Source organism: Hippocampus comes, unplaced genomic scaffold, assembly GCF_001891065.2.
Source record: "Hippocampus comes isolate QL1 unplaced genomic scaffold, H_comes_QL1_v1.1 scaffold71, whole genome shotgun sequence".
NCBI classification, from domain to species: domain Eukaryota; kingdom Metazoa; phylum Chordata; class Actinopteri; order Syngnathiformes; family Syngnathidae; genus Hippocampus; species Hippocampus comes.
This window is the reverse complement of record NW_017805932.1, coordinates 989,042-1,001,466: the sequence shown is the minus strand read 5'-3', so window position 1 is coordinate 1,001,466 and position 12,425 is coordinate 989,042. Positions and strand designations below refer to the sequence as shown.

The 12,425-nt window shown below is 41.8% G+C and overlaps 2 protein-coding genes and 1 long non-coding RNA gene across 3 annotated transcripts in view; 2 read left to right on the top strand and 1 right to left on the bottom strand.

Annotated features, from left to right (window-relative positions):
• gabbr1b (gamma-aminobutyric acid (GABA) B receptor, 1b) overlaps positions 1-5,110 on the top strand; it is a 142,722-nt gene extending 137,612 nt beyond the window's left edge. The window contains exons 26-27 of the transcript XR_002170624.1: positions 2,737-2,738; positions 5,098-5,110. The gene's annotated coding sequence lies outside the window, so the exon portion shown is untranslated. The remainder of the gene's footprint in view (positions 1-2,736; positions 2,739-5,097) is intronic.
• Positions 619-3,245, bottom strand: tnfa (tumor necrosis factor a (TNF superfamily, member 2)). Its single transcript, XM_019890305.1, has 4 exons — positions 2,689-3,245; positions 2,545-2,572; positions 2,386-2,442; positions 619-1,581 (listed from the first exon to the last, which is right to left on the bottom strand). Exons 1-4 carry the CDS (start codon positions 2,857-2,859, stop codon positions 1,121-1,123), a joined length of 717 nt encoding a protein of 238 aa, XP_019745864.1. The 5' UTR covers positions 2,860-3,245; the 3' UTR covers positions 619-1,120.
• A 3,291-nt stretch (positions 5,111-8,401) lies between the features above and the next one.
• LOC109527979 (uncharacterized) lies at positions 8,402-9,762 on the top strand. Its single transcript, XR_002170615.1, has 2 exons — positions 8,402-9,332; positions 9,574-9,762. It is a non-coding gene; the product is annotated as an uncharacterized LOC109527979 (long non-coding RNA).
• Positions 9,763-12,425: the final 2,663 nt, after the last annotated feature.

Sequence of the window (12,425 nt, the reverse complement as noted above, 5' to 3'; positions counted from 1 at the left end):
CCCCCAAACTAGATGAGTGGTTGCAACAGATCCCGGGAACAACATCGGACATCTCAGTCCAGAAATGTGCAGTGCTGGGAACAGCAAGGATACTGCGCAGAACCCTCAAGCTTCCTGGCCTCTGGTAGAGGACCCGAGCTGAATGAGGGATGGACACCACCCGAGGGGTGAGACGAGGATTTTTTATATACATATATATATATATAGTCAAACCTCGGTTTGACTGTATATATCCAGTCCAGAAGACTGTTCAAAAACCGAAACCACGCTCTTTTAAAAAAATAAAATAAAAATAATTATTGAACACGTCTGCTCACAATGGAAAGCAACGCGAGGAAGTGACGCTTCCTCGTGTTGCTTTCCATTGTGAGCAGTAAGGAAGGCGAGAGGACTCAAGTGGTGCAATCAAGTGCACTCAGTTTGTTCGAGAACCGAAATTTATTCGTCATCCGAGGCATAAAAAACTCGAAATTTTGGTCGAAAACCGAATTGGTCGAGATCTGAAAAGTTTGGAAACCGAGGTTTGACTGTATATATATATATATATATATATATACACATACATACACACACACACACACACACACACTCTTCAGGCACTTGAACATCCACCACAAACCGGTTATCAGCCAATCGCAGAATGGTAGTGTTGATTTAAAGTCAATAAATATCACGTGTTTATGGTTAAATAAATAATTTATTAAATAATGAGTACAATCCTGTTTACATTGATGAAAATCTTGTAAAAATAAATAGATAAATAGATTCAATAAATACATACAGTACGGTATGGTTTCACAAATCATCTCAGGGTACACACACACACACATATATATATATATATATATAATATACAGGGTGTTAAATTGTAGTACAGCAAAAGGTACTGACACTTGATAGTACACGGTACGTAATATATGAAATCCCCGTACATTTCAGAGATACGTAGTACATTACAGTTCGATACTAAATCACCCTACGGTGATGTTACTTAGCTTGCTATTCTGAACATAGCATTCTTAATTTCCCAACCTTTTTTTGTAGGTGTATGAGCAGACGTCAGAGCTCTCCCCATCAATTTCTTCATATTCTTTCACATTCGGCTCTGGCTGTCATGTTTTCACAAGGCAAACACACCAAAGAACGTCTTCCCGGCCTCTTCCTCCAGATTGGGCAGCATTTTCTCCGTCACGGTCTTCAACCTGTCTCCTTTATTCAGGTTAAACACAGCTCCCATGTACACGGCGGAGTACCAGCCGCCCTCTTCTTCAGCATCGCCGCTGGCCGTTTTCTGACAGGCAGTCCGGACCGAGTGCAAAATGGTCCGGTATTTGTCATCCCCGAACGAGTTGGACCAGCGCCTCACTCGATGGGTCAGGTGGATCATTGACGTTGTGGACGCATCATCGTTGTCATTGCCGTGACAACTGACCCGAAAAGATACTTGACTGTAAACAAAGTAGAGGCCATCTTGAGGGATCACAATCTCGTTGTTCTTGAGCTCCAGACTCCCTTGGGAGTGAGACGGGGCCACCTCATTCGTCCATTGCACTGAGTTGGCAATTTCAGAATTGTACCGTCCTGTGAAGGGGAAACGATCGTCAATTAATGACAGTAACCAGACATATTCCAAATCATCCGAGTTTCATCACCTTTGTTCGCCCTTCCTTTAAATCTACTTCATGTTCGCCAGAAAAAAAAAAACTTTCGATTTACATCATGTTGAGCATTTGGTTGCACAGGATTAAAATGTGGTGAACTGAAAAATAGTCTTTTTCTTATTTCCAATGAGAGAACGGGAAAAATGACATCAGTAAAACGCGGTTCAGCAGGAGAGCTGAAAACAGTCCTGATCATTTGAGTCAAGTGTGTTGCAGCAGCGGGGAGGGATGGAAAACATGCAGGATAGCGGCCCGCGAAGGCTAGAGTTTGACACCTGTGCTCTATGTAGTTCACAATGGAGTGTTCGGCGAAAAATATATATATATTTTTTTTTTAACGACGGTGATGTGATTGATATCGCACGTTTCGTAGATAAGGTCACTCACTGGATGTGCTTCATCTAGTTACAAAACATTTACAAAAATGAGGATAGAAATGCTGTAAGACTCATCTGGGAGAATAAGCACAGGATTGAACACTTTCACGCATCCTGTGACCTGATCTCATGATAAGCTGTCCACTGTCGTAACCGCTGTCCCTGAAAGGGTTAACCTGGATTTAAAAGCATTTCCACTCAGGGCTAACTTCAATTCTGTGAGCAACTTCTTCCATTTGTGTGGAGCGTTTAGCTATTTAAGTAGCGCCAAATGTCGACTTCTCGATCCACTTCCCAAAACTGCGACTCCCCAAGGTTTTTTTTTTTTTTTTCAAAACAGTTCTTACCTGTTAAGTGAATGGCAGCTCTGACGTTGGAGATTTGCCGAAGAGTATGATGGATATCTGTCAAAGATTGAGATTTATTTTATTTTAGTCAGTATTAATTTTTAATTATTTTTTTTAAATGGTATTTTCAGGGAATAGAAAAATTTTGATTTTTCTCACCAAAACTGTCCTCGTCTCCTCTTGACTTCTGTTTAGAGGAAATAGAAAAGGGAGACGGTTACACCAGCAGAAGTCTGACAAGTTAGGCCTCTCTGATCCTGAGAGACATGCCTCTAATTTAGGAACAACGTTGTCATTCCTTACCTTGGCGTGTCCGTTGAAGACGAGAAAGGCGGCGGCGCCAATAGCGAGGAGTAGCGTGAAACCCAAAAGCGCCGCGGTAATCTTCGAACCGTGCTTCATGCCGGTTCTTGCCGACTTGCTTGACTCTGCGTCCACAGCATCGAAAAGACTCACTTGACAGTCACCTTCCATTTTTCCAAACGATTGCCTCCTTTCTCACTTTGCTCTCTTTCTCAGAGTTCGTCTTCCTTCTGCGACTCACGTTTATTGACTGTCACATTGCACAGAGCGGCTCTTTATAAAACCGTTAAGTCCTCTGATGCAGTGGGGCGGGGGGAAGTCCGATGATATCATTCATTGTAGTGGAGAGAGAACCAAAACTGAGGAGGATGGCTGTAAAACTTTAGACACGCCTCCACCCTCACAGCCGCAAACTCACCGCGATCAACACGACCCATGATGAAACCCAAAGAGTAGATATTAATACAGATCAAAGCAATCTCTTACAAATATCAACTGTTAACGTATATTGTGGTGCATTGGTCATAGTTATGTGGGTCAAATATCTGGAAACTAGGTGGGGGGGGGGGGGCAAGGGGGTCACAAACCACAAACACATCATTGAGTTGATCGTCACACATCCGTGTGTGATGTCACATTGTGTCCTGCCATCCGAATAGTAAACACGGCAGCAATTGCAGAGTCACTCGGTGTGTTTTTGTTGTATTGTGTCACTTCCCCTTTTGTGTAAAAATAGACCAGCAATACGGACGGCGTGATGAATTGACACATTTTCATTGCCTTCAGCCCCCTCACAAATACACACGAGAAGTATGCGATGGTGTAAAATAGGAAACTCAAAAACCAAGTGTAAAATCTAGCGAATCGATTGCTTCCCCAAAAGGTGGTTCACGGATGAACTTTTCACTTAGTAACTTGGAGCAAAATGTGGAGGCCGAAACGCTGTTTAGCGTCGCGGCATTTGCCCTCAAATTTCAAAATGTGCAAGTCCATCGCGGCGCGTGTGTCAGATGGCGCAGCAGTTTAGCAGAGGGGCTGGCGGAGCGATTTCAGAGTGCCAAAGGCAAGAGATCAACCGGGAGGCACATGTTCGGGGGGGGGGGGGGGGGGGGGGGGGGGGGATGACGTCGTGGTTGGCCGCTATGTAAATATTTCCAAATAAGAGCAAGCTTGTTGGATTATTTTGTCATTTTGTGTTAACTGTTCTTTTGACGGCGGTGCGGGCACCCGCAGCGGCTCCTCTCCCTCCTGTAGTTGAGAGGAAAGAAATTTCATCCGTGCTGTCTGCTGCACATTTGACAATCAAGTTGACGTGAGACTTGTATCGTTATTCTAACTGCAGAGCGGCATGATTTGCATTTTTAGATGATATTTAATTTTGTCTCATTTCATATCTTATTTTCTTGTGGTTCATGTGTTGTCCTGATTGTGATTTTTTTTTTCTTCTTCTTCCCAGCTCTGCTCGTCAATTCAATCCCTCGTGTCCTGTCCTGCTGTTCCTCGTTGTCTTCTCCGTTTATTTGTTTCACTTTAGTTTTCTTTTTTACTTTATTATTTCCTGTTTTTGTTAGTTCATTGTCTGTGGTTCTGTTGAAGCAATGTCCTGTTTTTTGTTTTTTTTTTTTTGTTTTTTTTTTTTGGTGGCATTTCACACCCACAGCCTGCAAAGTGGAAGTGTCACAATTATAGTAAACGGAACACAATACACAACACCTGTTTCCCTTTTCATTCAGTATGAATATAAAATTGCACGGCGGCAGTTCAGGAATTTCTCAGAGTCACTTGGAACTCCCCGTTTGGCCCAAGCTTCAAGTCTATTTGCTGCCAAGTGATAACAGCTGATTATCATTTGATGGCAAAAAATCCGCAAGGGGGATTCTACCCAGAAAGCTCCCTTTGTCTGTCCTTGAAAAGGGTTAAAAAGACTTTTTTTATGGTTTAAAATACAGTCAAGTACAGCAAAGGGAAAGGCGTTAACTTTGTAACTGACAGGATTGTCTCTTCACAAATTTGTAGCACTTTGGGGGTCTATTATTCCATAACTGTGCACAACAATTGAATTGATTATTTAAGAGTTGTCATTTTTACATTTGTTCACCGTGGGACTTGAACCAGCCCAAGTCCTTATAGATGAGCAGCTAAAAAAAAAAAAAATCAAAAGGGACATCTTATGTCATTTGTTTTCTTCATCGCCCAAATAATTACCATCTGACTACTACATTCAGAGACATATTGAACATTAAAGTCACTCCTAACATGGCTGACTCGTGTGCAATGTTTCTATGTGCCGCTATGCGAATATTCCAACATCTGAGTGTGCTCCTAAACAAGACGACGATATCAGTCACCTTCTGGGCCGTCTGTGTTGTGGAGAATAGATTGTGATTGTGATTGCTTCACTCAATTCAGAACTCGGAAATGTCAAGTCAGTCACTTGCATGGATGACATTGATGAAATATTCTGTTTGAACATGTCATAGAAATGACCAGGTGGAGAATGTCGAAGCGTGAAAACGTTTTGGCTTCTGGTTTCATCGAGTGTTGACTTTTTTTGATTGACAGTGACAATGAGGGATGTGGCTAGCATGTCTCGAGTGGAGCACAGTCAGAGGTCGTGGATTTGAATCATTCGGCCCATAGCTGTAAATGTGACTGTGATTAGTTGTTTGTCAAGATATGTGACCGATGATCGACTGGCAACCAGTCCAGCGTGTATCCTGCCCCGCACAAAGCCAGTTCGCTTCGAATTCTTCCCACCCGAGACCCTGAATAGGTGGTCGAGAAGGGATGACTAAGTGAAGAGAAATATTGACGGACAATTTCTCGTCAAATAATGATAACCTACATCAGGATTTTTCTTTCAAGTGTTTCTATCAGTCTTTAGGCATGAAAAAAAAAATAATGGGGGTGGATGGCAACACGCATAAGGGTCATTTGTAGGGGTTGATGCACAACTGTGACATGAAGATTAATTAATATTCAATAAAACAAGGCGGCCGGTGGTCCAGTGGTTAGCGCGTCGACCTCACAGTGCAGAGGTACCGGGTTCAATTCCAGCTCCGGCCTCTCTTGTGGAGTTTGGATGTTCTCCCCGGGCCTGCGTGGGTTTTCTCCGGGTATTCCGGTTTCCTCCCACGTTCCAAAAACATGCGTGGCAGGCTGATTGAACACTCCAAATTGTCCCGAGGTGTGAGTGTGAGCGCGGATGGTTGTTGGTCTGTGTGTGCCCTGCGATTGGCTGGCAACCGGTTCAGGGTGTCCCCCACCTACTGCCCGAAGACAGTTGGGATAGGCCCCAGCACCCCCCAACCCCACCCGCGACCCTTGTTTGTTTGTTTATTGAACATAAAAACATATACAGTCATAAATTGACAGAAAGTAAGGTAAGTAAAATAGTAAAAAGGAAAGAGAAATCAGTCATCATTCAACACAATTATCATGTTCAAGGGAGTAGGAAGAAGTAAAAAACGTATCTCGTCCTACCCCGTGTTATGTGTTTATACATAAATAGATCATTTTTACATCAATCAGAGAAGAAAGAAAGAAAGAAAGAAGGAAGAAGTCTCCATAAAGGCTCATGCTTTTACCCTTACCCTGATATTTTTACAACTTTTGGTTTGTATCGGGATTTTATACATACACACCCTGGCACTCTTGTGTCAATTTTCTCTTGTATTCATAATGGATATTGCAGTACCTTTCTCTATTTATCAACTTAATTCTGATTTATTATTATATTTAATTAATGTTTAGAATGGATCACCTTAACTCTGATTGATGTAGGTTGCTTGTACTATTTTTTTGAATTTGTTTTTGAACTCAGCAAGCGATTTACTTATTTCAGGTCCGTTTCGAAATTATTCCACAGATTAACACCTTTGACAGATACACTTCTTTGCTTGATGTTTGTTCTTGTTTTGAATTTTTTGTATAAGTTGGTACTTCTTAAATCGTAGCAGCTTTCTCGAATTTCGAAAAACTTTAGAATATTTTGGCAGAGCAGGTTATTGTGTGCTTTGTACATTAATTTGGCGATTTTTAAAGTCAACCAGGTCATGAAATTTCATCGTGTTTAATTTGATAAATAGTGGATTTGTGGGTTCCGTATATTTTGATCCATTCATAATTCGGATTGCTTTTTTTTTGTAGTTTTAGAATAGGGAGTGTGTTTGTTTTGCAGGCATTTCCCCATATTTCCACACAGTAGGTCATATATGGTAATAATAATGAAGAGTATAATGTGTACAAAGATCTCTTATTTAGCACATCCTTGGTTTTGTAGAGGATCGCTATGGTTTTGGCTATTTTTCTTTTTACATTATCGATATGTGGCTTCCAACATAGTTTTGAATCTATTACTCATCCGAGAAACTTGGTGACAGAAAGTGCAAGAACTCCATTTTGTGCATGTTGTGACAAAAATGCAACTTACTTAAGAGCATATTCTCCCTGCGTACTCGTATCAGAAAAGGGGCGGTGCTGCGTACTTTTTTTTTTTGGTTGCACAGATTCTCCCATCAACTTCAGTGTGTCACTAAAAGTGTAACGACCCCGAAATGAGGGTCTTCCTTGTTCATCCCTCACCTGAATCTCATTCTCGCAAACACTTGCATACCTTTTCTTTTGCGCGCTCCAGAGACTATAAAAAAATCCAGCACGCCCGTGAAGGTGAAACATTATATTGCACATTTTGAGTAATTTCACAGCCACTGCCGGCGGCTGATGACTGTCGCCGGCTGACTCGGGCTGAGTCGCGCTGACGTGCAGACGGGGCGGGGTGGCATACCTGACCCACTTTATGTTTACCGACTTGCTTTCGATTTGTATTTAGTCATGAGAACTGTCATCTGAAATTACTTGGATTGGATTTTTTAAAAGTGAAGGCGTACGCGGCACTGGCGACCGTCAGTATAACTTTTAAATCTACTCGGCAAGTTAATTTCACATGTGATGTGTGCTATATGGATCTCGATCGAATGTATGAGTCATTTAACTCTTTCATGGACAGCGGATACTCCAGTGGACAGTTTACCATGAAATCAGGTTACAGGGTGCAAGAAAGGGTCAAAACTCCATAATCCAGAAATAATGGCCAACATTAGACGCGCGATACATTTGCCACAAGTACGCATGGGAGAATTGCCACACCTTGAAAGTAACAGCGCAGTGTACAGCCCAAATGTACAGTACCCTCTGCATGGCGAGTCCAGCGTATGTCACAATAGGTGCTTCTCCAAGCCATCATATGCATTTGTAGCACGATTAAATGTGAAATAGATCCATATGTTTTATGCTATGTATTTTGTTGTATTATTTTTGGTATTGGCTGGCAACCCTGAACCGGTTGCCAGCCAATCACAGGGCACACAGAGACCAACAACCATCCGCGCTCACAATCACACCTAGGGACAATTTAGAGTGTTCCATTAACCTGCCACGCATGTTTTTGGAATGTGGGAGGAAATCGGAGTACCCGGAGAAAACCCACGGGGAGAATAAGCAAACTCCACACACCTCTGCACTGTGAGGCCGACGCGCTAACCAGTCGTCCACCGAGCCATCCGTGAAAGCACTACATCAAGAAAGATGTATATTTTTTGAAAATATTTATAGTTACAGAAATTTTGTAACTCCTCATGCTCTTCAAACGAACTGTCGAGGGTTCTGGGGGCGAGGGGGATAATTGCCATCATGTTCTTTTTAGATCCGTGTTCTAGTAGTGAATTACTGTGAGTCGAAATCTTTCATGGGTGATGGCATCTTTAAACAAACTAGGCAGATCAGCTTCCATTTCAATGTGGTCGCAATATAACCTGCTTCCTTTTTTTTTTTTTTTTTTTTTTTTTTTTTACGTAGAAGACACAATTTTCTTGACCTAATATTTTTCCTGGTGAGAAGCCAAGACACTCTCTCTCTTCTTCTCTTATGTGCAACAAAAGTTGGGGTTTGAAGTTCTGGTAATTGATGTCTGCCATTTCGCAGTGAACACTTTCAACTTCTTCTCAGCTACAATGAGCATTTTTATTTTTCCCAAATGAATCGAGGGCCCCTCTGAGTGTCGGCGCAAGTCCCTTGCCAGCAGTTGCCCATCCCTGGTGTAACTGCGACATCTAAATCCTAATGAAAACAAATCAATGAAAGGATTGACTCATTTTAGGATGTGGCCTTGGTTAGCCATTTCATGCACCCTGTAACCTGATAACATGATAAGCTGTCCACTGTAGTAACCGCTGTCCCTGAAAGGGTTAAATCGACATTTAGCAGTAGCCTTTGCTCAGGCCATAGAATGAACTACAGCAATTCAACTGCACTCACCATGTGATCAATTTTATCATGTGCACACGAGACACTCATTCATACACATCGCCTCATGCCTCAAGTTGAGTGTGTACCCTATTTGTAATTCAAGTTTGTAAGTCAAATACGTGTCACATAAAGCAATAATTGTATTCTGGCTCCTGGAGAGCCAAACATAATTTGTTTTCTGTTTCTACAGTTACAGCGCTGCTTTATTTTGTAAAATTAATTTGTTATTGTGAAAGGTACACCGGATGTTATTGCATGAGAGACTTCCTGTTTTACGTTGTACGTAGAAGCTCCGAAAGATGGACCTGCCGCTTAGTGTTCTAAGCCAAGCACGGCCTGTACGTCTATATTATGTAAATATATGCAATATTATTAATTAGTGGGGTGTGTTCACTGTGAATTTACATTTTGAAAGACGTGGCAATTGTATACGGTTAGCATTTACGATCGCGATTAGCGCATTAGCTTGCGAACGTAATTTGCAATACTGTACACGCGTCGTCACGTAGCCGACAAGCGGGGCAAATTGTTTTTGCAACAGCATGTAAGTGTTTTTTTTTTTTTTTGTGTGTGTTCCAGTTTTACACTTTCTTGACTCGCTCCGGACGGTGAATAAATTGCAAGAAACATCGACAGGTGTGGTCATTGAAGGAGTTATCTGTCTTAGCCGTAGCGGGGACGTGGCAAGGGCAGAACAAATTGAATAACCCAAAATATGCTTGGTTCTGAAAATGCCACGGAGGCAACTGGTAGGAGATTTTAACTCACAAAAAAATGTAAAGAAGTGAATTGAAAAAGAGCCTCGCTCACAATGACTAATATCCCTCCGTGTCACCTTAGGTCTCACACAGAACCACCAAAGCTGATTGTTGGATTACAGTGATTTCTCGAGAAAGGAGGGATACCGTATGTTCACCAAAAATGTTCCAGGAAAAAAGTCCCTCCCTTTGCTCTACAGATGACTGACTGGAAATGTATTTGAGCTGTATGCCTTTTTTTTACTTGTTTAATGTGATAACTACATTTCAGTCATGTCAAAATGCAAAAGAATTGCGTGGTGGTCCACTCTTCAGCCCACCTTATTGTAAGATAAGTGATACTGTCAGTCATAACTACTTTTGTCACCAAGATAATGCTTTGGAAATAGATTTTCACCTCAGCAAGATTTGTTGCAAGGGAGAAGGAACAGCAAGTGGATACCTGTATGCAATACCGGAATTTGTTTGGCATTACATCGCATTTCAGGTTTGACGCATGTGTTTTTTTTAACCTCTGTGAATGGTCATGTGAAAACACGTGTCTTAAATCAATGATGTCATATCCTCCCCTGAATATGATTTTGTCATTTACAACATCACAAACATTCGGAATCAGAATAATCAAAGAGAATTAAATCACAGGCTTTCAACTTTAGGAGGTTGCACAAAAATATGTTAGAGTTTCGGAATGACTGCTGTTTTATGGTTCATTTTCAGTGACGATGGACAAAGTGACATCATCGTGAATATGCAACCGCCACAATATTTGGATGGAAAACCGTATCCGTTCAATGATACTGACATCAGTATAGCTCATGGACATCATCAAATTCTGAGTTTCCTCCTGCTTTGCCTTCAATGCAAAGTGCTTCTACTTTTACTTTTGCCTTTCGCACTCCATTGGGTTGAGATCAGGCCACTGATTTTATCTATTGAATCATATTCATTTCATTGGCCTTCCAAAAGTGCTGACTTGCTGTTGTTTGAACCATTTGCACTGTGAAACACGACGCAGTTATATCGGCTGAATATGAGCACGGTGTAAAATCCTCTTTTTTGAGGCGTTTCATCCCACCAGGGGTTTCCATCAGGCAGGGGTGCCCCTGCGACTGCCTGACAACCAGTTCAGGGTGTAGCCCGCCCTTTCGCCCACAGTCAGCTGGGTAGGCTCCAGCACCCTCCCGCTTGCCCAACCTTTTTTGACCGAAGATCTACTTTTCGATCGACCCATTACCGCGCATACGCACACAATTACACACGCATGTCATGAGGAGCATCAGCCATAACGGCCCTTAAGATGAACGAAACAGAAAAATCAAGTAGACGCAAAAGTTTGCGAGTTTGTGGAAAGCAAATCACTGCCTACCTTCGTCGAGACCTGACGTGGAGGCATGGAACGCACTTTTGCAGGGTGTTAACTATCACGTATAGCATTTTAACTCATTCACTCCCAAAGACGTTATTAAACGTCTTTTCAGACTTGGTCTAGAATTGGCTGGTACTGAATGAGTTTTAAAATGCTTCTTACGGCACTCCAGATTCCCATTCTTTGTCAGTGCCCTCGATGAATAATACATCATACAAACTCTGAATGAGAATAATAATAATAACAACAAAAGATATTGCGCTTTAATTGCAAGCTGCAGTTGCAGACTGCTGACCGCTAACAACTTCCGGTGATGCAGGTCACGCGCCACCGTACGTTAAAGGTGACCTGCTTTTTTTTATTTTATTTTTTAAATACGTGTTGTGAAAGTGAGACTGATAGGATGCTAACGGTGCAGTGCGCACAACACAAAAATATATTAATAACACGCAGACAGACAAACAAATGTTTTGGGTTGTTTTCTTCTTCCCCCCCCCCCCCCCTACACCCCTCGCTATCGACTTGGGACCCGTCTGCGAGCTACCGGTCGATCGTAATACGACGTATTGGGCACCCCTGCTGGAAAGGACAAGCAATTTTGAAAATGGATGGATGAAAATGTTTTAAAACATTATTTTGTTTTGCCTTTTTTGTGTTGTTTGTGATTCTACTTTCAGATGAGATTTCCTTGACTTGCCTTCTTACATGCACTTGCATCCACCTGCCCTTTGTCTGCACTCAATCGCAACAGCCCCCTAACCCCTCCAAATGTGACGGAAAAACTTAAATGCATTAATTATTCTTGCCACTTTGTCATATCATAAACATGACAGATATGGTCAATAACTCATCATACTTATCATCAGACTTTTTTTTTCCATATTACGCATAACAAATAAAATGACCCCAATCTCAACCTGTGGTTTTCCTGTGCATCACAACAAAGTAGAGCACTGAAGTTTCAAGATGATGATTCAAATTAGAACAAAGTCGATGATCGAGCTGCTGCTCAAACGCTCAGATGGGAAAGCGTCATTATCGAGCAAAAAACCTGGCAAAATTTTTTGACTTCCAAATCAACTCTTTCTTTCATTCTTGAGTGACAATGAGAAGAGAAAGTATTTTCTGGAAAAAAAACAAAACAAGCACTAAAACCTGGTGGCGCTTCATCAAACGCGGAAGTGAAAATGTCAAATTTCCAAACAAGTTTGGAATGGTCGATTGAACAAGACAGATTTTGAGATTGTGTTAGGAATTTGGAAAGAAGGAAACACCATCGTGATGCAATCGTGGCTGGAGAAATTGTC